This window comes from Sminthopsis crassicaudata, chromosome 1 (assembly GCF_048593235.1).
Source record: "Sminthopsis crassicaudata isolate SCR6 chromosome 1, ASM4859323v1, whole genome shotgun sequence".
Classification (NCBI taxonomy): Eukaryota; Metazoa; Chordata; class Mammalia; order Dasyuromorphia; family Dasyuridae; genus Sminthopsis; species Sminthopsis crassicaudata.
In genome coordinates this window covers 753337102-753361245 of record NC_133617.1, presented here as the reverse complement: position 1 = coordinate 753361245, position 24144 = coordinate 753337102, and the positions used below count along the sequence as shown (strand labels likewise).

The 24144-nt window shown below is 58.2% G+C and overlaps 1 protein-coding gene across 1 annotated transcript; it reads right to left on the bottom strand.

Moving 5' to 3' along the window:
- Positions 1 to 3510: 3510 nt before the first annotated feature.
- On the bottom strand, positions 3511 to 22133 carry MATCAP2 (microtubule associated tyrosine carboxypeptidase 2). The gene is made up of 7 exons (XM_074284531.1): positions 21753 to 22133; positions 11066 to 11751; positions 9987 to 10130; positions 9747 to 9879; positions 9231 to 9536; positions 7634 to 7731; positions 3511 to 4292 (listed from the first exon to the last, which is right to left on the bottom strand). The coding sequence occupies exons 1-7, from the start codon at positions 21775 to 21777 to the stop codon at positions 4131 to 4133; spliced, it is 1554 nt and encodes a 517-aa protein (XP_074140632.1). The 5' UTR covers positions 21778 to 22133; the 3' UTR covers positions 3511 to 4130.
- Between the last annotated feature and the right edge of the window lie 2011 nt (positions 22134 to 24144).

The window sequence follows — 24144 nt, the reverse complement described above, 5'->3', positions numbered from 1 at the left end:
AGCGCAAGCCCCCTCTGGCTCCCTACTTGTTGGCCCTCATCTTTTGGGGATGTGGAATCATGATCTCTAGGCAGACAATTCCCTCATCTATTTATCCTGAACTTGGGGACTCTATTCCCAAAGAAGTCGTCCTATCCCCCCCTTCCTCACTGCTGGTGCTTGGAGGGTGCAGCAGCCTCCAACGTGGTCTCTTTGCCTCCATTCTTGGCCCCCTCCAATGCCATCCACTCAAACTGCTCCATCTCCTCCCCTTCCCCTGGCCCCTGCTCGCCCTCTGGAGCCGGCCTTCTTGGGGTCTGCTCCCCAGATTCCACACTCCATCTGTGGCCTCCACACCTGGGGCCCTTCCACTCCTGGAAGGCTCTCCCTGAGACCCACCGTGCTCGCCCTGGGGCCTGCTTCCCCCCATCACTGCCACAGTACCCTGTTTTGTGTTTGCTGCCTGGAACTTGTTCCTCTTCAGGGACTGGTCTGGGGGCTCGGGGAGTCAAATTCAGAACAGGCTTAGAGCAAGTAGCATCCAGGAACTTTATTTCAGAAGGTCAAACACATCTAATAACAGCTGGTCAAGACTTAAAATCTCAAGTTTACAAAACAAACATCACACATTTTAAACATTTTAACAAAGGTGTAGAAGGAAACAATTATGTTCAACCTGGCACATAGTAGGCGCTAAATCAAAACTTACTGAGACTCTATGGACTTCCCGGGGTCTAGGGGCTCCAGCCGGGCCCCGGCGGCTGACCAGACCGGGCACTTCACATTCTAGAATTTGGCTTCGATGCCCGAGCACAAGCACAAAAGCACGAGGAAACTCGAGGAAACACTGGCAGGTGTGAGAGGGAAGGCTGGGAGCTGCAGCACAATGAAACAAAGGGGGCAAAGGGCGGCAATCCGCCCGGATTGTCAGCGCTAGGGCCGTTCTCGGGAGAAGGCCGCTCTTCATCCTCCTCCTCCAGGCAGCCACTGGCGTCTGGGCCTGTGGCAGAGCCAGAAGTGCAACTCGCAGGGGGAGACGCAGTGGGCCACGCGAGGAACGTGACTAAAAAGCGCACAAGGTGCCACAACAAGGGGTTCACAGCCTAAGGATGTGAGGGGCAACACAAGGTTCCCACTTTGAAAAATATCTAACAACATGGACTCAATTGCCCCCCAGTGCGAGAACACATCTGCTTCCGAACTGTCTGTGCATGCATTTTCCTGAGGGGAGAAAGAGCCAGAAGTCAGTTTCTCCTCCTCGTGAATCCTGATTTTACTTTGAAAACCATTAAGGCAGAAGGAGGAAAGGCCTGCTGAAAACTGCGGAGGCTGACGGGTTTCATGCCGTTTCATCTCAGAGCTAGAAAATTAAGGCTGCTGCGGTTTTTCTTCTTGGTAAAACTCGGAGATTAGCGGTTATTGCTGGGGAGCGCAGGTCACCCAGGGGTTTCCAGTGACCCCGGATCAGCACCCACACTTCTGCCCAGTTATGATCTGTTCTTTAAAGCGGGAAGCACCCCGTTTCAGTTGTGAATGGGGTCTGAGGGTACTCGGGAGCACTGTCTGACTTCTAGAAAGAGGGGCAGCGGGGTGACCTAAGGAGGCCCAAATGACGGAGCCTTTGTGAAGCGCTCCCGCCACCCTGATGTCCTTGGGGAGTCTGTCCGGGGGTGTCTATGTATGTGCATGGAGGACAGAGGGGCTCCTTAAGCCTCAAGTAACACGCCGAGAGTTTCTATCTTGCGCCACCGAGCTGCCCCAAAGTCCTTCCTGTGGGCACGGTCAGCCCCCTGACTGAGGTCAGTGCCAGGATGGCTCCACGGGCCTGGCTCCCCAGCGTGGAGGCCCCCCCTGCCAGGGCCCTTCACCTGTGGCAGGGGAGGCCCGCTCCCTCTGGAGAGCTTGATTACAAGCACTTCCTTACAATGGCCTAAGTCCTCTCGCACACCCCGAAGACGGCCTGCGTCACGCTGGCTAAGCTAACGTCCTCCAGGAGATCTCCGCGGGACGAGATGCCCTTCTGGTACTGGCTGGCTCCCGCGGGGCTCTTTGGATCAGCTGATCGATGCCGTTTCTAAAAGGCCGTCTTCAGGATGGCTTGACCAGGCTGGAGTACGGTGGGACTACTTCCCCCTCCCACCATTCCCCTACACTGCTCTTCTGGGTAACAATCTCATTAGCCTCCGGAGCGCCACATTATGTCCTGATGCAGGGCGAACCTGCCCTCCATTACACTCTCAGTGTCTTCCCCAACTCCGTCCATGCTTGTCCTCTCACCTCTCAGTGAGCCGTTCATCCTCCTTAAACCCGGGCCAAAGCAGGAGCCGGGGGAGCTCGGTGCTGTTTTCCTGGAGTCGAGTGCCTTCTGGGTCGGAGAATGGTATGGGGCCGAGGACAAAGGCTCCACGACCTCTGTCACTGTGGCAAGCGCACGCCATTAAGGTCAGTTCTGCCGGTGTGGTCCTCCCCCCATTTCCAGCTGCACCCGACAAGAGACTCGAAGGGTTTGCCGGAATCTAAGCTTGTCGTGCCCCCTGGTTTTCTCCCGGCAGTTAGAGATGATTTTCTTTCTGAGTGCGCCCAAGGGCTTGGAGTAAGAACGAGCCCCGGTGATTTGGTAGCAAAGCCCGCTGTGGGTGGTGGAGACGGACCTGCGGCGAACCGGGTTTGTGGGCACCCATCACAAGAGCGGTCTGGGGTAGGCTGACCATATGGGCCAAAAAATAAAGCTTTTTGTTGTCCAAAGGGCGTCTTCGTCTGTGGGGGTGGCCCCCCAGGACTTCTCCCCTGGATGCAGAGTCTCATGGAAACAGTGGTACCAGCTGATGGTTGTCAGCCCTCCTAACGCCCACCCAACCTGGGGACAAATTGACCTTTGCTTTTTGCTGCTGAGAAAGAAGGCCTGCTTGCTTACACTGCAGCAATGGGGGCTTCGCAAAGGGAGGAGGGGGAGGTTTGAGTCTCGGGGTGAGAAGAAAAGGACACTTGGATTGTCCTTCCAGCCTGTGGCAGAGAAAGGACTGGCTCAGAGAAACCTCCGGTTTGGGAAAGGAGACAAGTGGGAGTCACCTGGAGTGCCTGTCCCAGGAAAATGAGCATTTGTCCCATCTCCTACCTGGGAGAGTAGTCAGGGCTGGGCTGTCCAATCTCCAGCTTACACGGCTGCAAGAGACAATGTCTGGCTCCATCACTGCTGGTTAATCTCCAGGTTACGTGGTCACATGGGACGATGTCCGGCTCCATCATTGCTGCTCAATCTCCAGGTTACGTGGTCACATAGGACGATGAATGGCTCCATCATTGCTGGTTAATCTCTAGGTTACGTGGTCACATGGGACGATGAAGGGCTCCATCATTGCTGCTCAATCTCCAGGTTATGTGGTCACATGGGACGATGAATGGCTCCATCACTGCTGGTTAATCTCCAGGTTACATGGTCACATGGGACGATGAAGGGCTCCATCATTGCTGGTTAATCTCTAGGCTAAATGGTTACATAGGATGATGTCCGGCTCCATCACTGCTGCTCAATCTCCAGGTTACATGGTCACATGGGATGACGTCCGGCTCCATCACTGCTGCTCAATTCCAGGTTATACGGCCACACAAAACTCTCCTGAACACCTGTATGAAAAGCAATCCCTCCCTGCTGACCCCGAGGATCAGTACAGGCCCTTGACCCCCACTGAAGGTGCCATGAAGGGGAGCACTTGCCTTGTTAAGAGACAAACTTCCTTTCACCTCCTCCTGGGGGATCAACCTCCGAGCTGCCTCTGGACCCACCCCCCCATATCTGGAGCCGCACATCTGGAGCACATTCCCTCCACAAACTCTTTCCAGACAAGAAACCTAGATCGCCGGCCCCGGCCGGCCCTGGGTCCTCAGCAGGGCCTGAGTAGCAGCGGGGGCCTCGCCACGGAGAAGGCGACTTCCATCGGGAGGGCAACCAACAAGTGAACATCCCCCCCTTAAAGAAACATTTCTGGGAAATTGTTTCAGGTTTGTATTTTAACGCACTTAATAAACATTGCTGAATACTGCAGATCTTCCTCACTGAAAACTTGGAATAAATCACTGCTTTGCTTTCATAAAATTTCTGACACCAGCACAGTCCAGGTGTGGGTCCAAAGCTCTCCAGGGCGGGTCAGCCGTTAGAATATGAGGTCTTGGAGCTCCTTATCCGTCAGCTCATTCACCTCCATGATTTTCTGTAACTGTTCCATGTACCGATCACTGTCCTGCAGGAAATGGGGCACCCTCAGGTTCTCCGTGACGGCCAGCGTTTTCAAGCGATCCACGTCCTCGAAGGACACCTGGGGAAGGAAGGGGAGAAGGTGAGGGACATTCAGAAGGACTTTCTAGGAGTCTCTGCTCTGGCTCTCAAGGGGTCCTTCCATAACAGACAGGCCGAGGGCCACTGGCTTCTGGCAGCCTCATTCATGAAGTGCCGTGGCCCCTGCTCCAGATCTAGCCAGAGCTCACTCTCCACCCTCCTCTTTCCCTCTCTCCCTCCTTCTCCCTCCTCTTTCCCTCTCTCCCTCCTTCTCCCCCTTTTTTCTGTGTCTCTGAGATATGGCTAAGTTCATTGTAACCTTGTTCAGAAGTTGCACATGGAATGACGGGCCCAGAGCCGGGGGTGGGGGGGACCCCTGGGGGCGCAGACGTGGGCAGGCCTGTGCCCAAGCTCCCTGAGCTCCCGAAGCCAGAGCTGGGACCTGCTCCGGGCTCCTGACCGTCATCTGCCGTTCTTCCTGCTCCGACTCCCTCCCAGGCCTTGGGTTTTTCCTAGGTCCGTTTAAGGCCTTTCTCTTTACATCACAAGGTCCCATCCCTGTGAGGGGGGCCTCAGTGAGAGCCGGACACTAGCCTGGGAGGCCCCAGCAGCCACTGAAGCGAGCTTCGGCGGTTGTGGGGGTGGCCTGGCCTCAGCCCACCTTGTAGGACATAGATACTCGTGGATGGTGGAGGGTAAACCCGTCACAAATAACAGCACGTTCACAACCCTCGGGGACAATGTTGGTACGAGGGCAGTCCCGGGGCACTCGGGTCCCAGCCTCAGGAGGATGTTCGCCCGTCTCTGTGCCAACTGCGTCTCCTGAAGGAGGTGGGCCCTGCCCCCCGTGGGGAAGCCCCGAGCCAGCTGCAGGGGGACCCGCACAGACAACACCCAGGGGCCGGCTTCTGGTTCCCCCCGCTTCTCTGCCTTCCTCCCATCCTCAGGAGCTGATCCTGGACAGAGCCCTGGTGGTTTCATGCACAGGCTCAGACACTCCAGGGAGCCACCTGCCGGACCGGACCTTCGTGGCGGCAAGACCCAGCCCAGGTTCTTGTAGGCAGAGAATGTTTTCAGGTTGCTGACGCTCTCCAGAGCCTCCCATTCCTAGTGAATAGAGCCCCAGCCTATCCTCGGCTCACTTTGAACGAGGCCTTGTGCTGAACGTTCAGAGAGGAGTGGAAGGGCCGAGGGTGTGGGGGGCATGGGGGGCCTCCAGTGAGCCTTCCTGCTGCACCACCGGGGGTTGAGGAGGATGGCCCTGATCCTGCTTCCACATCCCCTGAGTCATCTCTTCTCTTAAGGAAAGGCTCCTTGGGCACCACCCTCAGCCAGCCGCCCGGGCCTGCCTTGGCCCTCTCAGCCCTAAGGGGCCCTGGCCCTCTCCTCAGGCCCCCGCTCTGGCCGTCCCCCTCGACTGCTGCCACAGCGGTACCACCAAAAGCGCCGCGCTTCCTTCCATGCACTCCAGCACCCTTGGAGGCTTCCTGCCAGCTCCCGCTCCAGCAGCCCCATGTCCCGTCGGAGCCCATGGCTCCAGTCCCCTTGTGCCGGCCTCCCCCACAAACTCCTCCCTGGGCTGACGCACCTCTGACCGCTCCCTTCTCCATCGGTCCTGCTCGTCCGCTATGTCCTTCCCTCTCGGGGCTCCCTGCCCTTAACAGCTGCACAGCCTCCTCCGGGGCAGCCGGGGCCACAGCTAAGAAGCTGCTTTCTGAAACCCGGCTCTTCTGACGCGGCTCCTCCCCCCGCACGGCCCTCCTCACCTTCAGCCTTCCCTGGCTCCCCCGCTCAGCCGTCCAATCTTCCTATAGCCCTGGTCCAACCACGGCACTCCCGCTCTGTTGCAGCAGCTCCCCCACTCCTGGGATCGGCTTTAAGGTCCTCCCTCACCTTTCCCACAGCGGATGGTCCCCTCCGTGCCTTTTCTTCCATGGTAGGTGGTGCTGTGGCGATGGGCTCCTCCGTGTCCCCTTCTTCCATAGCAATTGGCGCCATGGTGCTGGCCCTCTCCATGTCCCTTCATCCCGTGGATGGTCCCTTCTGTATCCCCTTCTCCCATCATGGATGACCACCTTTGTGTCCCCATCTTCCACAGTGGATGGTGCCATGATGCCAGCCCTTTCCATGTCCCTTCCTCCTGTGCATGGTCTCCTCTGTGTCCCCTTTCTTCCATGGCACTTGGAGCTGTGGCAATGACCTCTGTGTCGCCTTCCACAGTGGATGATTCCGTGTCCCCTTTTTCCACAGTGGATGGTGCTGTGGCGCCGGCCCCCTGTGTCCCTTCATCCCGTGGATGGCCTCCTCTGTTCCACTCTCTGTGTCTGATTCTTCGTGTCCCACTGGCTGTGAGTCCCCTCATTTGCTCCAGACTCCCGAGGCCCCACCTTCTCCATGGAGCCTCCGCCACTTTGCTCCCTCTGAGATTCCCGCCAACCTTCCTGTCTATCTCTGGTCCATCTGGGGGACCAGCTTCGTGGTTTTCCTCGGGCCTATCTCCTTGGTGGGGGCTGCACGAGCCCAGGCTGCTGGTCCTGGGCTGGGCGCTGGGCACACGGACCCACATGACAGACCAGGCCCTAAGGCTCTCCTTCTTGGGGACGAGGCCGGGAACCACAAGTCACACAAGGAGCCGGCAGCTAAATGGTTCACCAACCTCTCACCCTCTCAGTGGAAAACCACTGAGGCGGATTCTCAGCTCCTGGCCCAGCCTTAATCTCTGACGGGGCCGGCCTGGGCCTCCCACTGTGTCCTGATCCCTTTCTCCCTGGGCCCGGCCCCGCCTCCTGGATCCCTCACAGGTCCTGGCATCGTTTCCCTGAGGTCTGGGTCGTCCTCCCAAGGGACAGACTATTGGCCAGGTACGTTGCCCAGCAATGTAAGAGAATGAACGACCGGTCCTGTGTCCACAGAGACCTGGGAGATGCTGCTCTCAGACCCGGTTCTGGACAGCTGGGGAGGGACTTGGCTCCTGCTGATCTATCTCCCCCCTCCTACCAGTGCTGTGACACCCTCTCTCCATCCGGTGGGCAGGGCCCTTAGGGCCCCCCAGGACCCAGGCCCGGGCGCTGCCTTCCTGAGGTCCCGCGGGAGCCCCTCGGAGCTCCCTTCAGGGAGGCCTGAAGCCGACTGCAGCGTCACCTTGCTGGGAATCAAATTCAGGAGAAGTGACTTTTTGCAAAACGACACTTTATTGTATTTCTCTGAGGAAAATGGCCTTTTCCTTCTTCCACCTCCTTCACCTTATCATTTTCCAAGCCTCAGTCTGGGTCTCACAGAGAACTCCCTTTTCCCTTGGCTCACGGGGCCCAAACGCACCGGAGCAGGGGGCCGGGCCCGGGCCTTCCTCAGTGTTTGTGGGTGTCCCGCCAGGGGCCTTACCTTGCCCAGGGTGGTCAGCAAGTGGAAGTCGATGGACTCTCTGTACCTCAGGATCTGAAGAATGCCATCCAGGTAGACTTGGTCTTTGTTGAAACAACCTGGTGGGACCAGAGGGACACACGGCCAAGTTGGGACAGACAGCGTCTTTCCCTGCGCGGCCCGGAAGCCCCCTTGGGAAGCACCAGCACCATGCGCAGAGTTGCGTCCTGGAGCCACCTTGGCCTCATCTAGACTGGCCCCTGCTTGGCCCCAGCCAGACTGCTGACGCCCCCCTGAGAGGCTGCCCCGCCGTGGCTCCCCCCCACCCCCCGTGGCCCTGGGCTGGGGCATGGGGGAAACGGAGAAGCTGAGCCACCAAGAGACAGCTTAAGGAGCCCACGGCCAGCCACAAGGAGACAGCTTAAGGAGCCCACGGCCGGCCACAAGGAGACACCTTAAGGAGCCCACAGCCGGCCACAAGGAGACAGCTTAAGGAGCCCACGGCCGGCCACAAGGAGACACCTTAAGGAGCCCGCGGCCAGCCACAAGGAGACACCTTAAGGAGGCCACGGCCGGCCACAAGGAGACACCTTAAGGAGGCCACGGCCAACCATGAGGAGACAGTTTAAGGAGCCCGTGGCCGGCCACGAGATGTCTCCGGAGCCCAGCTTGCTTCATCCCAGGAGTGCCCCTCGTACTGTATGAAATTTGATCCCTCAGACCACGTCAGTGGGATTACAGGGGATACCCTTTCTCAAAAAAATTTTTTTTCCCCAGAAAACAGACTTTAATCTTCTCTCCCTCCCACTTAATGCATCTGCCATGTTCAGTCACCCCCGTGGTCAGGACCACGTCCAGGCCCTCTGGGACCATGGCTGACCTTGACCCTGTGCCTTCTCAAGTCCTGCACATGCTCCCTGGGCCGATGCCCGCTCCTCCTCTCCTTCCCTGTCTGCACGGGTCTCTATTTGTGTCCCATGGTTGGGTAAGAAAATAAGTCCCTCCCTTTGAGCCAAGCAGGCGATAAGCAATTATTAAGCACCTACTATGTGCCAGGCACCATGCTAAGTGCTGGGGGAACAGAAGACAGAGCCTGGCCTTGAGGAGCCCACCCCCATGGGGAGCTGACACAAAAGCAAGCTCTAGACGGAATGCACTGGAACTGCCCTGAGGACCAGGGTCCTGTGGAACGTGGGCCTTTGGGGGGACCTGAGGTAAACTGGGGAGCAGAGGTGGGGTACATCCCAGGTCCTGAATGGAAGGCTTACAGGGACTGGGAAGGGGCTTGGAACGCCCCCAGGACTTAGCACAGGAGCAGGGTGGGCCCTGTCACAACATCGACCCCCCAGGCCCACCCCCTCCCTCACTCCTCTGCCAGCCCGGGCTGATGGGGGAGGCCCCTGGAGGGGGTACTGCGCCATTGCCACCTTCTGCCCCCTGCCCTCCAGGGGCTTTTCGGCTTCCTCCCCACTTCCCCCAAAGGAAGGCAGGCTGCAGCGGACCCTCCTGGGACAGAGAAGGACTGAGCGCCGCGAGGCTCCCCCGAGAATGGGCAAACACGGGGGGCCCCTTCACAGACCCCTGGAAACTCGGGCCCCCGGGGGAAGCGCGCGCCCACCTGGCTGGGAAGTGTCCGTCCAGCCCCGCTTGGCGCGCACACAGTAGTCCCACCGCGTGTTGGGGTCCTTCACAAACTTCCCCACGTCCTGGAAGAGTTCGCTGAAGGACATCTGGCTGGCCTGGTAGACCGTGTAGTAGAGCAGGGCGGCGCGCCACAGCAGGGGGTCCTTGCGGAAGAGCACGCTGTGGATGCTGGCCAGCCCCTCCTCCGTGGGGTTGTTGGGCCGCAGGCCGTACTTCTTACGGCCCGTCCAGTTGCTCCAGGGCTGCTGGAGATTGTTGATCCCGCGAAAGTAGTGCGTTCCTGCCAAAGCCGGGGGGCCTCAGGCTGGGAAGCCCCCTCTGGGAACCAGACCCCCCCGCCCCTCAGGGCAATTTCACAGGGGGGGGGCTTCCTCAAAGGGGAGCCACGCGGGTCCGCTGCGGGATGCCCTGGATACGCCATGGGAGGCGTGGACCCAGAGAAGCCCCTCCCCGGGACGGCCCTTGGTCAGAGGTCGAGGACCCCACTTACCGATTTCGTGCCTCAGCATCCCCTCCAGCCAGTGCTCACGGGCGGTGGAGACGTTGATGGTCAGCGTCGGACAGCCGTTGACCACTGTCATGGACGCTCGGGACAGCAGATCTTCAGTGAGGTGAACCACAATCTAAGGAGCAGAGAGAGACAGACGGGGCCACTGAGTGGGGGCCCTCCCCCAGGGGCCCCCGAAGCTGAAGAGGGAGACCCCCTTTCTGGGAGGGCCCGGACACTCACCTCCCCGAGGCAGCCTTCCTTGCTCATGTACTTCCTGACGTGGCTCCAGATGCGCGTTTTGGACAGTAAGCAGCCTCCCGTGGACTGTTCAAAATTTTCGTAACTTCCGTATCTCTGTAACGTTCTCTCCATAATATTGACAGACTGCAAGAGGCACCGACACGGCCGCGTTAATTCGGATTTGGAGCCGGCGCTCCCTGGCACCCGGAGGGCCGCCCGCCCCTACAAGAGTAGGTCTGAAAGACGGGGGCCCCCAAGGGGCTGCGAGGCAGGACCCGGCCCTGCAGACGGAGGTCCGGGCCGGCGATGGCGGGCGGCCATTGGAGAACCCCTGGCTGACACCGCGCTATTGGGGGACGCCGCCTGGGCCTAGGAGAGGAGCCAAGGCCACGGGATGTCACTGCCACGGGCTGATGCTCCCAAGTGGCCTGAGAGGCAAGGCCCCGGGCAGGGTGGAGGGCCCAGGGTCCCCAAGAGGAGAAGGCCGCCCTGTGCCCTGGCACGGGCACCCCTGCGCATGGCACCCTCAGCAGTCAGCTAGAAGTGGGGGTGTGGGGGGGAAACAGGAAACTTTTAAAATAGTTAGGAAATGCTGCCACCTGCTGGGCTGGTGTGGTATGGCAAGGCAGGGGCTTTGACTTTGACTTTTATGGCTGCTAGGGCTTCAAGACTGACCCCCCACTTGTGATGTTCCCTCTGCCCAAATGGGAAAGCGGGGTGGGGCCCTGGAAGGGGCCGCCCTTGGGCCCCCAAGCTGCCTCTTCTCTCGCCTGGCCCCATAAACAGGGCCTGATTCACACCCACAGCTGTGGGGCACCCCCCTGCAACCCGCTGCAAGCCTGAGCCCCTGCCCGCGTGTGCACGAAGTAGCCCCGGACTAGTGCCCTCACCCCCGGGCCCCATAGCAGGAAAAACCCCCAGACAGGTACAGCCGTTGGATCCAGCCCGGACACATCCCCCCTCCCTGCGTGCCCGCCGAGACAGAGCTGGGTCCCCCTCACTCCTTGGAACCCGGGTGCCGCAGGGCAGGGGCAGAGCGGGGCGAATGACCCCCCCCCGGGGGCGGCCCCGCGCCCTACCTGCTTCAGGAAGCGGTCGGACGCTTGGCCGTGCTTCGCCAGCACGGAGGGCACGGTCGGGTTGGCGTACTCAAACTGGGGGTCGTAGGCGAACTCGGCCTTGAAGAACTTGGCCTTCTCCCTCTCCAGATTGGTGGGCTTGATGGCCGTCAGGATGCAGAGCCTCTTGGCGGGGTCGTCGCCCTTCTCGAAGTTCTTGGGCACTGTCGGGGGCTGCTTGGGCTTGGCCAGCGTGGAGAAGTGCCTCTTGGCCTTGGTCTTGGGCCTCGGGGCCAGGCCGTTGCCGCTCACCCCGAAGCTGCTGGAGAACTTGATGCTGCCGGACAGCGGGTTGTTGACGAAGATGGACGGCTGCTTGTTCAGGTAGCACCAGCTGTTGTTGCTCAGGGGCATGGGCACCTTGATCTTGCGGTGGTGCTGCTCCTTGCCCCGCGGGGACCCCGGCGAGCGGCTGGGCTTCCGGTGCCGCCGGTGGTGGCCCGGGGACGGCGGCTTCGGCAGCTGGTTCTTCTTCTCCTCCTTGGACTGGAGCAGGACATTGTAGCTGCTGGTTCCAGTCGTGAAAATGTCTTTCAGGATTCCCGAAGTCAAGTGGGAAAGGTTGTTCTCACAGTCAATGATCAGCTTCTCCCCGGGGCTCAGCAGGGACTTGGTGGCGAACTCTTGCTCAGGCCAGTGAAGCTTTTCTGCGAGAGACACAGGGCCAAAGGTGACCGGCAGCCCCGGACGTCGGCAGCCCCGGCCCTCGACTGCCTCCCCCCATCCCCCACTTTCCGCTACTCGGCTGCCCTTTGTTACTTGGTTGCTCCCCCCAACCTCGGTTCCTCGGCTGCCCCTGGCCCTCATCTGCCCTTTGTTGTTCGTTTGCCCCCGGCCTTCAGCGAGGTGCCTCAGCAGGAGCGGAGAGAACGGCCAGGATGCTATGGGAGCTTAACTGTTTCTCTCTTCCTACGCCAACCCCGTACAAACCAGTGAAAGCACAACATCCCGGGGCACGAAGGAGGCCCCAGGAAGCAAGGTCCTCAACCTCCAAGTCCCTTCTCTCGCCACGCTCTAGTTCCACAAGATCCCAGACGCAAGGAGCTCAATCCAGAATTCTGTGGAGAACGTCGTTCAGGGAAAGAGCCCAACGGGAAATTGAGCTGCCCCAGAACATTTCAGATAACACAATTTTGGGGATCCCCACCCCCTGACCCCAATATCTGAGGGGCAGAGAGAGGAAGGCACCAGAAGTGGGGAGCAGTGAAGCTTTTCTGCAAGAGACACAGGAGCCAAAGGTGACTCGGCAGCCCCAGACATCAGCAGGGGAGCAGAGAGAGGAAAGTATCAGAAGTGGGAGGCAGAGAAAGGAAGGCACCAGAAGTGGGGAGCAGAGAGAGCAAGGTACAGAAGTGGGGGGCAGAGAGAGGAAGGTGCAGAAGTGGGGGGCAGAGAGAGGAAGGTGCAGAAGTGGGGGGGAGAGAGAAGAAGGTGCAGAAGTGGGGGGCAGAGAGAGGAAGGTGCAGAAGTGGGGGGGAGAGAGAGGAAGGTGCAGAAGTGGGGGGAGAGAGAGGAAGGTACAGAAGTGGGGGGAGAGAGAGGGAGGTGCTCATTTTTGAGGGAGCAGATCAGACTGAGGAAGGCACCGGCCCCTGGGGACCCAAACCATCTTGGAGAATCACAGAATCAGGGGAGCTGCAGATCAGTCAGACATTGGGCCCCCGGGAACGCCCGTTCAAACATACCCAGCGAGTGGTGCCCAGCTTCTTCTTGAAGGTGCCGGGAGGGCCCAGGGCCCCCGGCACTGGGAAAGCTGCAGCCGTCCTCGAGCCAGGACCGAGGGCTCTGCGGCTTCTGTCCCTCGCTCCGGGCTCAGCCCTTCTAATACCCCATGGCCGCCATCCTATCCTGGCTCCCCGTGCCAAGGGCACTTCCGCGGCGCCTTCTCTCCTCCCATGACGTGACCCCGAAGCCCTTCCCCTGGATGGACGCTCTCCAGCTTATCAGTGCTGGCCAGAGCCGGGTCCAAGCCTCCCAGAGTGGTCTGTGCAGGGCAGAGCCTCTCTCCAGAAAGCCCAAAGTCCAATGAGCTCCCGCTGCTGACTCCCAGGGGGCTGGAGCCCACTAGGTGCCCCGGCTCCTTTTCCTGGCCTGCACCACAGACTGAAGGATGCCCCAACTTCAGTGAGGCTGCTCTTTGTCCCCAAGCATGAGACTTCAGGGAACTCGATCTGACTGGAATGAGGCTACAGGGTCGGCTCCCAGCATGGTGAGTCACAGGAAAACCAGAGGGGCGTCTTCCTGACCAAAATGGAGCCCTCCTGCCGTGGACCCTCCTTGGGTCTGGCCCCCCAGCCAGCTGACGGCTCCCACCCGGCCCCCATTGCTCCCTCTTCTATCAGACCTCACGACACGACAAGTGCACAGAGAGCCTGCGCGCACCAACTCCCAAATTCTGACGGAGAGGGCGAGGCTGGCAGGAGTCACACTCACCGTAGCCCCCTGGGCTCTTGGAGCCCCCTATCTGCCCACCATCTTCCCGTGGCTGGCTCCTGGAATGCCCTCAGGAGCCCAAGTTAAGCTGACTGGGTTACAGTCTTCCCATCTCTTCCCTTTCAGAAACCTGGGGCGACGTTTGCCCTCCCAGGCTGGGGCGAGATCTCCGGGCCGCAGGAGCCTCCTGCTATTGTTGGCGGGGTCCAGGAGTCTGAGCGAGCTCATCCGGGCCTGGAGACCTGAGCCCGCCAGAGGCAGCCAGCCGGCTCTCTTCCCATCTCCGGTATCCACACGGTTTTGTTCCCTCCTCTCCAGGGCGAAGGGCGAGCTCCTGGCAGAGAAAACCGGCACCATCCCAACCCGGCAGCCCGGGTTCTCTCCACTGCCCATTATCAGCAGTCTGTATTTCACCCGGGACACAAGGCGGTGACTAAGTGCCCAAACAAGTGGCACAAAGGGAGGGTTGTTGGGGAGCCGGGCAGGCTGGCAGCAGGCAGGGCCGGCCCAGAAGCTGGGGCGGATCTTTGTGTCTGGGAGAAGTGGGAGAGGTGGGGAGCACGACAAAGGCCTCTGGGGGTGGGAGAGCTCAGTAAAAGCCAGCCAAGTTTCACTGGACCCGTCAATGCCGGGGGGCCACCGAAGGTTTGGGGATAGGAAAGCAGTGCGAGGGAAAGCGAGTCGGGCTGAGCATCTGGAGGGATGGGGGAAACCAAGGCCACGGGCGCTCCGTGAGGGAGACTCCGGCCAAAGGGCCATGGCGAGGTCCACGCCGTTCCTCTCCAAGGTCTATGTTCCAAGGAGAGCAAAGAAAATATCTTTTGTGGTGGCAAAGAATTGGAAACTGAGGGAGCGCCTGATGTGGGAGAAATGAGGGGGGGAGGTTCAGAGAAACCGGGGGAGACTTCTGGGGAAAGACCCAGGAGAACCGGCTGAAAACACTGCCCGCCGCTAGGCAGAGACCGGATGCATGTGGAGGGCGGTCTGGGGAATGGGTCTGCGCCAGCCATCTTGGAGGGACTTGGTAAAACTTTTCTCCAATTATGCGTAACACAACTGGAAAATGGGTCAACAGTCATTTCTTATTGGATTTTGAGTTACAATTGTTTTCTCCCACTCTCCCTCCCTTCCCCCCAAGATGGCGAGGAATCAGAGGAGACACAGGGGCACCATTCCTTTTCCTAGGGAGGCCTTGTGCTCCAAGCAGTGACCTCTGTCCCCAAGGGATCACGGGGTAGGAGGAGTGGGAGCAGAGAGCTGGGAACTGAAGAGGTGCCGTGATTGGGGGACGGCATCCAGGGAGAGGGTGGATGGAGGCCACAGGCTGTGCCATAGCACGGGCAGGAACCACGGAGGGGATGTGAGAGGGGGGGCCGTGGGGGGCAGACAGAAGTACAACAGGCTGGAGGTGTGGGAACGCTGGGTGGCCATGAGGTCGTCTGAATGGAACTGGGAGCGAGGGGAGGCCCTTAACAACTAATAGGAAAGGAGGGGAAAGGGGGGGGGGACAAAGATGTCTGAAAGGGGAAGGGAGAGAGGAGAGGGAGGTAGGAAGAGAGAGAGAGACAGAGACAGAGGAGGGAGACAGAGATGGAGAGGGAGGCTTAGGGGCGTGGTGCCCCCTGATCCAGGGAATCCCTGTACAATGTTTTGACCTTCACACTGGAGCAGTTCGAACTCCGACACTATTAGGAGGAGCCGGGTCGCTGCTGTGCCCGCTCTCCCGTCTCCCAAGTTTCCAGGTGCTCTACTTTGTCACCAGCCTTCTCAGGGCATCCGTGGCTCCTGCCAGGCACCCCCCCCCAATTCTTTTTTATTTTTTACGCTGACCTGAGACACACTGAAAGTCCGATGGGGAAAGTCTCCACATGGAAGGGATACGCGCACAGGAATGGGAACCACTTGTACCCACGGGGGCTAACGGGACCACTGACCAGAACAGCATGGAGGGAGAGGAAGAGGAGGCCCGAGCTGAGTGCCCGTGACCCAGGGGAGGATCTAGCGAGAAGAGGGGGTCAGGATGGATGGGGGGGGAGCAGGGGGGGATCCAGGAGGAAAGGTGGTCGGCAGCATGAAGGCTCCAGAGATCAAGGAGGAGGATGGAGAAAAAGCCTTGGATTGGGCGATTACAAGGTCACATTTAACTCTGGAGAATCCAGTCAGGTGAGTGATGGGGTCACATAGAGGGCGGGCTCTGGACAAGCCTCCCGGAGACAAGGTGCTAGCTCAGTGGGACTGAGGAGATCATGGCTCTCTAGTTCCCACGTGTCTGGTCTGATCTCATGATACAATCACTGTAGTTTGGCTCAGTGTGCTGCAATGGTGTAATTGTAATAGGAGATTTAAGGAGAACTGGGGACGGAGTCAGACTCTGGGGGAGACTGAAGGAGACGAGAAAGACCCTGGACTCTGTTCCCGACCATCCTCCCGGCGGCTCTCCTGCTGAGACCGAGGCCGTCCGGAGGACTCCAGAAAGCTCCCCAGACACTACAGGATCAAAGTGCAGCCAGCCTTCTTAGGGAGTCTGGCCACAGGAGGGAGGAGAGATACATTAAGCAGGAGCCTGCCTGGGGACAATAGGGAGAGAAGGTCAGAAAGGGCAGGAGGGAGGCTCCTGGCAAGGAAGCATCAGGGGCCGGAGCAGAGTCCCCCTGTGGAGAGATGTCACCCTGACGCATGAAGAGGGGAGAAGAGGGAGCTCTCGGTGAAGGCCCCACTTTTTTGGTGATGATGAAACGAGGTCCACGTGGACCCCAAGAGCAGCAGGCATGAGATCTGTGCCAAAGGCACAAGAAGGGCCGCCACACGCCCGCTGCCAAAGCTCCTTCTCGGCTCTGCACCTCGCAGCTGCCAAGTCCCCAAAACCAAAATCCCTCAAGCCCTACACACACTCACACACATGTGCACACACTTACATAGTGCCCTCGCACCCACACACGTGCATACACACATGCACATGTGCACTCACACAGTGCACACTTACACAGTGCACATGCGCATTTGCACTCACAATGCACACACACATGCACACACACTCATACGCTCGCACCCCTACATACGTTCGCCTAGCTTGAAAGCACTAGCGAGCCTCAAGGTACGTGACTTCAAAGTGAGAGCGGAGAGGCCCCCAAAGCAAACTCCTGGAGACGCACTTGGACTGGCCCGAACGAGCCCCTCAGTTGTGCGGGGCTAAAAAGGCGCCCAATCCTTGGCTTCCTCTTTCCCGGACCTGAAGGCCGTTTCCTTCTCCCACTTCCAGGCCCCTGCGGACCGTGGCTTTGTGCAGGTTTGGCGCATCTCGTCCATCTCAAGGCCCCAAGCTGGTCAAAGACTCTTAATGACATCCAAACTTCTCTTGCCGAGAGTTTATGACAGCGTAAGATCTTGGGAGGGGAAGCTCTTTCCTGCCCCAGATGAAGCACTCGAGCCACTGTTCTTGTCACAACTCAGGGACAATTTGTAAAAAACTACATCTGGAGCCCCTGGGCCGGCTCCATCAAGGACCTTCTGTGTAACATCCGCCCGGTCTCTGAGCCGACAGGCCCTCTCCGCTTTCTCAGCCAGAAGGACAGAGGCCACTCGGACGCGCTCTCCCTCAGAAGAGCGTTTCACAAAGGAGCATTAAGTTTCGGTCACCCTGCCATCCACAGCCGAAAAGGACGGGAGACAGTAAGTGCTTTGAAACCGGAGGGCCTAGAAACTGTTCTTGACCTAAAAGAATAAGGTTGTTTGAAAGAAGATCCCAGAACACTACAAACAAAACAAAAGCCTTCATTCTACCAAGATCTTTTTTACTTAAAACTCACAGCAGTCAATCACATCAGTCAATCGGTTTTTGGTTTTTTCCTTTTCCGCAGCAAGATAGTTCAGTGGACAGAGAACTAGGTTAGTGTCAGGAAGGCTAAACTTTGTGAATCCAGATCTAGCCTCGACACCTAGCTGTGTGACCTTGGGTAAGTCACGTCACCCTATTTACCTGGGTTTTCTCATCTGTAAAATGGGCTGTAGTAGAAAATGGTCAACCACTTCCGTCTCTTTGCCAAGAAAACTTCAAACAGGCTCATGAAGAGCCAGACATGACTGGGCAATGACCACAATTTTTTCTTTTACCATATCCTACTATTCATTTTTCACAATATTCGTGTCTCTCATCTCAGTGTAACCTTAAATGAGGAATAAATATAAAAAAGATTCTTCTCAAATGATCCTGGAGGGGAGAAGCACCCACTGCCCTGAGGCTGAAAGCTCAGCATTTCAGCAATAGGGACAACGCTCCTATTACAATGCCAAACTTCCTTTATCAAGCAGTGAGCCAGAGGCTCCTTTGGAAGGCTGAGGAGAGGGGCAAGGCCAGGGTTCCCGTGTGAAGATGCCCCTGTTAAAGATGCTCCTGAGAATTGGGGGGCAAAGATGGTGACCAGGGAGGAGCCGGCCCAGGGCCCTGGGCCACAAGGACCCCAGCACCGACCGCGGCCTTCCAAGCCACCACCCTCTCCTATTCATGAAGATGGACACAAAAATGGAAGACCACTCCCAAGGAGTTCACTGGGAGCCCCCCCCCCCCAACCTCGACCTCGAGAACAGACATCCAAGCAGGGCAGCGGGTGGGCATCCGAGGGGCCCCGCTGAGCCGGGCAGTGCCCCGTAAGCACATCACACTTCTGGGCTGAGAGACCAGGGCCTGGGAGCAGCCAAATGAGTAGTCCAAATCAGAAGGGCTACAACGGAAGGAAGGCAGATAAATCTGTCTAACTCTCCCCTGGTTAATTCTAAGTCTGCAAATTCTGCTCAAGTCAGCTGTTTCATACACAATTCATTGCAGTCTGCTGCTGCTTAAGGGGTATGAGAGCTTTTCTTTTGGGGGAAAGTTAGTGAGAGTGACACAAATGCAAACACAATAAAAAAGATCAATGGAACATGTTTAAAACACAGAAAAGAGCAGAGGGCAATCCAGAGAGTGACAGACAGGAAGGCCAGAGCTGCACCTCCCAGGTACAAAGCACGGGTACCCCAATCACCTGGGCACAGGCGGTTTGAGCAGCACCTCCTTTTTCTGTTCTTCACTTGTAGAAGTGGTCACATCTGGCCATAACTGTCCAGTTCTTAACTATGAATATTCATTGAAAATAATTATCCTTGTACCCAACTTTTTGTTGGGGAGGTGGGGAGCAGCAAGGCTGGCACTGTGCAATGGTCACAGAAATGGCAAAGCAAAGTAGGGAGGCAATGCTCAATCACTGGGCACTGCCTGGCGAGCTGTGCCAAAGATGGCGGCCCCGCAGCCTCCGGCCCTTGCCTGCAGCCCCGCGGCCTCCCCTCCCTGTGCCCTACGATCCTGTGACACCATCTCCTGCCTGTTCCTCCATTGGCCATCGGCCGACCCCACGTGGCTCACATCTCCTGACTCCCTGCCAGTCCAGCTAAAATCTTTGCCACGTGGCACTCTCCCGAGTCTCCTTAATACAATACGGACCTGTTGACAGCTAATTCCGACATGGCTGTCTGCACGCTATCCCCCTTCCCCCTTAAACATTGGACTTCGGGAAGTCAGGGGACTGTCTTTTTGCCTTTTTCTGTCTCCCCAGTATTTGGCACAGTGCCCAGCACAGAGTAGGTGCTCCATAAATGCTCCTTGATTTGAATGAGTAGTTATTCACGGGCTTGGCTTATGGAAAATGTTATCGAGTTGAGACTATGGTCAAATGTGTTACAGAAACTTTTTTTGGGCAATTTCATATAGCGCTGTTCCCAGGAATTGGACCCGTTCCCTATTTTCTAGCCTCCACCTGGTAGCTGCTGCTCAGGAACCACTGAGGGTTAGACTTTCACTTCTGTCTTCTCCTCCAGAACTCCCTGAGTACTTAGAACACAGAGAGAGCTTAGCAATCACCTACCACCGTGCGCCAGGCCCTGTGCCAAGGGCCGAGGGTACAGAAAGGGGAAAAATACAGTCCCTGATCTCAAGGAGCTCATACTGGGGGGGGCAACAAGCATTCAAATACATACAAAGCTTTAGGACTAGATAACACACAGAGAGAGCTTAGCAATTGCCTACCACCGTGCGCCAGGCCCTGTGCCAAGGGCTGAGGGCACAAAGGGGCAAAATACAGTTCTTGATCTCAAACAGTCCATATTGGGTGGGGGAACAAGCATTCAAATACATACAAAGCTTTAGGACTAGATAACACACAGAGAGCTTAGCAATCACCTACCACCGTGCGCCAGGCCCTGTACCAAGGGCTGAGGGTACCAAAAGGGGCAAAATACAGTTCCTGATCTCAAGGAGCTCATAATGGAGGGTGGGGGGAAACAACAAGCATTCAAATACATACAAAGCTTTAGGATTAGATAGGAAATAAATGATGAGGAGGTGGGGAAGGCTTCCCATAGGAAGCCAGGGAGGTAGAGGATGGCCAGAGAAAAGGGGTGACACCCACAGAATGGCCACAAGGCTGTGTCACTGTCCAAGGTGGGGAACAAGGGGCAGAAGACTGTGGGAGGGACTAAGTCCAAAAGTGAGGAGCTTCCTTCCAGTAAGAAGGCTGCAAATGGCTCCAAATGCCCAATAGGGGATTTTGTATTTGATCCTGGAGATCTTAGGAGCCGATGAGGTGCACCAAAGGGAGCAGGGGGCCCTGGGTAGTGACAGGGGCAGTGGGATGGGAGAAGGTCAGGGAGAAAGAATGAGCTCTGAATTTAGTTTAAGATACAGTTCGAAATAGACAAAATGTCCCATGCCGTGGCCACACTGGAAATCTCAACGCCAGAGTCTCAGATGGACACACATACACAGGAATGGCTAAAACTCAGTACACGTGCCAACCGAACCTCTGCTCGTAGGACAGCGTGGTCGTAATTCTGGCGCTGAGCCCCCCCCTCTGCCCCCAGCTTCCTGGCCATTCCTTCTGCCTCTGCTTGGGCTCTCCAGAGAGGAGAGGCCATATTCATGAGGGACCGATTAGAAGAACGTGGGCCTCCATGCTTGGATGGCTCAGTGCACAGGGTTAGGAGAGCTGAGTTCCAATCCAGCCTCAGACACTTCCTGGAGTTCACAAAGTGACCCCACAGGCTGCAGTTTGAGGTGCGGCAGGTGCTGGCCCATGAGTGCCGCCCAGGTTCTCCCAATAGCAGCCAGCTGTCTAGTTCCCATGCAGTTATGGGGGCTAAAATGGGGTGGGGGGCAGGGAGGCCATTCTGACTCACTAAAAGCTCAGTGGAGTCTGGGGGCGTCCCTCTGTCTTGTGGAATATTTAACACCCATTTGCCATGGAAAGTTAACACTATTCCCAATATGAGGGTCATAGTTTGAGGGTTAAGATTTAAATTATTTAACTCGTAAATGATGTGATCTGGGACTTGTGTGGTTCACCCTATGGGACCTGGCGGGGGGGGGGGGCAGGGAGGGGAGGGGTGCTTACTAAAGCAGGGACTACGAGGAAGGCTCCCCTGTGTTCTGGTCCAGAGATGTCAAGCCAATGGCCTGTGGTCACCCAGCCCGTGTCTGGACAGAGAAGCCACAGCATGAAGTAACCTTCCTTCCCCCCAACCATGGGGCTTGACAGCACTAGAACTCACAGGAAAGAATCACATCAAACCAAGGGGAGCACTTTAGGGTCTCGGAGCAAGAACCCCGTGCTCCAGTTGGACACTCACTGCCTCAGGGATGGTGTGGTGGGAATGGGGGAGAGCTCTGGTTAAGCGCCAGCTGTGTACAGATATGAGGGCTCCTTCACAGCTGCTCTGCCCCGTGCAGAAGGGGAGCATCTTTCAGGCAGCGGCTGGGCGCCCAGGCACCAAAGGAGGCCTCTTAGAGAAACAATGTTACAGGCAGTGGCTTCTTAGAGAAACAATGTTACAGGCAACGGCTGGGCTGCCCAGGCGTAGAGAAACAGTGTTACAGGTGCCCAAGATACAAAGTTTCCAGCCGAACTGCCGGCTGTTCCAGTCTTAGTGTGAGGAGGCGAGACCCCCACTTCCCGGGTCTAGGTGAGGAGCCCGGGTTGGAGACTGACACGAGGGGCTTTGGGCGGGCCCTCGGGGACCCTGGCTGTGCCCTGGGGGGGGGGCGGGAGAGAGACAGAGAGGAAGAAGCAAAGGAAGGAGAGAGGAGAGCGGAGCCCCCAGCTCAGCTCCTCGGCCCAGAAGGACCCTGTTTAGCAAACCCCCCTCCCAGTGGGCACTCCTCCCCCCGGGGCCCCCCCACGCGGCCGCTCACCCGTGACCCGGATCCCCTCCAGCATCCTGGGCCGAGGCCTCCTGCGGTGCCGGGCCGAGCGGCGCGCGTGGCGCGGCCCGGGCCCGGGGGAGGCGGCGGCTGCGGCTGCGGCGGCCGCGGAGGCGGCGCGACGGGAGGAGGCGGCGGCCACGGCCCGAGCTCGCCGGTGGATGGCGGCGGAGGCGGCGGAGGCTGCGGGGCGCGGGCCTCGCCGGCCTCTCAGGGCCGCCCGCAGCCTGGGTCCTCGGCCGGGCCTCAGCGCTCCGGCGGCGGGCGCGGCGGGGGATCGGGCGGCGCCGCGGGCGCGGCGAGAAGGCGGAGCCCCGGCGGCGGGGGCGGCCCGGGGGGCCGGGGGCGAGGAGCACGGGGGGCGGCGGCGGGAGCGGGGCGCGGAGGGCGGCGGTCAGCGCCGCCGTGTGCATGGGTGCTCCCGCAGCCCGGATCTCAGGCCGCGGCGGTCGGCCGGGGCGGGGTGGTGGCAGTGACGACTACGGGGGCGCGGCGGGGCGACCTCAAGGGGCGCAGGTGGAGGGCGGCCCGCGGTCTCCTTTAGTCCCTGCGGCCAGCTCCCAGCGGGCGGCAGTGACGTGCGCCGCTCCCGCGGTTGCTAAGACACCGTGCCCGGAGCCTCGCCCCCATGCCGCTGGCCCCGCCCCCCGTCCCCTCCCCAGACAGGTGGGCAGACACGTTGGGAAGGAACGGAGGAACTACGAGTCCCGGGAGGCACAGCGAGCTCACGTGGATGCCGGGGAAACGTCACCCACCCCGTGGCCAATCAGGATTCTGAGCGCCGGAGCCCCTCCCTTAGGCACGGAGTCTCCTCCCCGCGCGCGGGGATTTCTGAAACCGGGGCCTCCGGCTTGGGCGCCGGGCACCTCGTCGCCTTAAGGGTTACGAGTCCGAGGCTGGAACCCCCCCCCCCCCGGCGGATGCCTACCGGCTCTAACCGAGGAGCACGGCATTCAGCCTCCGCCTGCCGCAGTTTTCTCTTCCCTAACTGGGGATCCCAGGCGCACCTCGCGCCAGGGTTTGAGGAGCTCTCTTGCAAACCCTAAAGCTTTAAGTAAGTGTTCTAGCTCCGACGTGATTCACGCGGTTGCTCAGTTTATGTCCTCTGTACACGTGCACGTGTATGTGATGTGCGGTCATCGTGCCGGGCTCTGGGGCGCCCCCACGGCTCTCGGCCCTGCCGGCTCTCCACTCCACTCTCTCCCGGCGTCGGGCCAAGCTCGCGCTCGAGGCTCCGGTGACGCCGTCCAGCCCCTCATCCTCTTCCATCCCCCGTTCCTTTTGCCTGACTTCTCGCGTGAGCGAGGTAAGCTGCAGCCTCAGCAGTTTACCCCGGAGAGAGGATCCACAGGACTGGAACCCCTTGGGCAGCCAGAACCCCGCAGAGCAGCTGCGGACAGGAGAGCCAGCACACGAACTCAAGTTTAACTGGTTCCACTGAGGAAAGTGGCACTTGCAAACGACCCGCCTCCTCCCCAGGAGTGTTGGACTTACGGCTGCTGGCGCTGGGCCCCCTGACGTACGGGGAAAGGGCTCCGCCCCTCACAATCATTCTTCCACAAATGAACGGATGCCCATCCATTGGAGAATGGTTGGGTAAATTATGGTATGTGAATGTTATGGAATATTATTGTTCTGTAAGAAGTGACCAGCAGGACGAATGCAGAGAGGCCTGGAGAGACTGACAGGAACTGATGCTGAGTGAAATGAGCAGAACCAGAAGATCACTGTACACTTCAACAACAGTACTGTATGAGGACGTATTCTGATGGAAGTGGAAATCTTCAACATAAAGAAGATCCAACTCACTTCCAATTTATCAATGATGGACAGAGGTAGCTTCACCCAGAGAAGAAACACTGGGAAGTGAATGTACATTGTTACACTACTGTCTATCTATCTACCCAGGTTACTTACACCTTCGGAATCCAATACTTAACGTGCAACAAGAAAATGGGATTTACACACATATATTGTATCTAGGTTATACTGTAACACATTTAATATGTGTGGGATTGCCTGTTATCTAGGGGAGGGAGTGGAGGGAGGGAGGGGAAAACTTGGAAAAATGAATACAAGGGATAATGTTGTAAAAAAAAATTATGCATATGCACTGTCAAAAATTATAATTATAAATTTAATTTAAGAAAAAGAAAAAAAAAAACAATCATTCTTTCACCTTGAGATGGCTTTCCTGGTTAGCATTTCTTGGCACAATACTGGTGTCCTGGGGTCTCCAGGAGCACCAAACCAGAGTTCTGTGATGGGAGCAGGAGTGCAGTAGCTGTTACCGACAAGGAACAGGGACCGTGAATGTGGGGTGGCCGGCTCTGGGAAATAAGGGGAGCTAAATCCCAGAATGACATTTTGCCAGGAGGGTGAG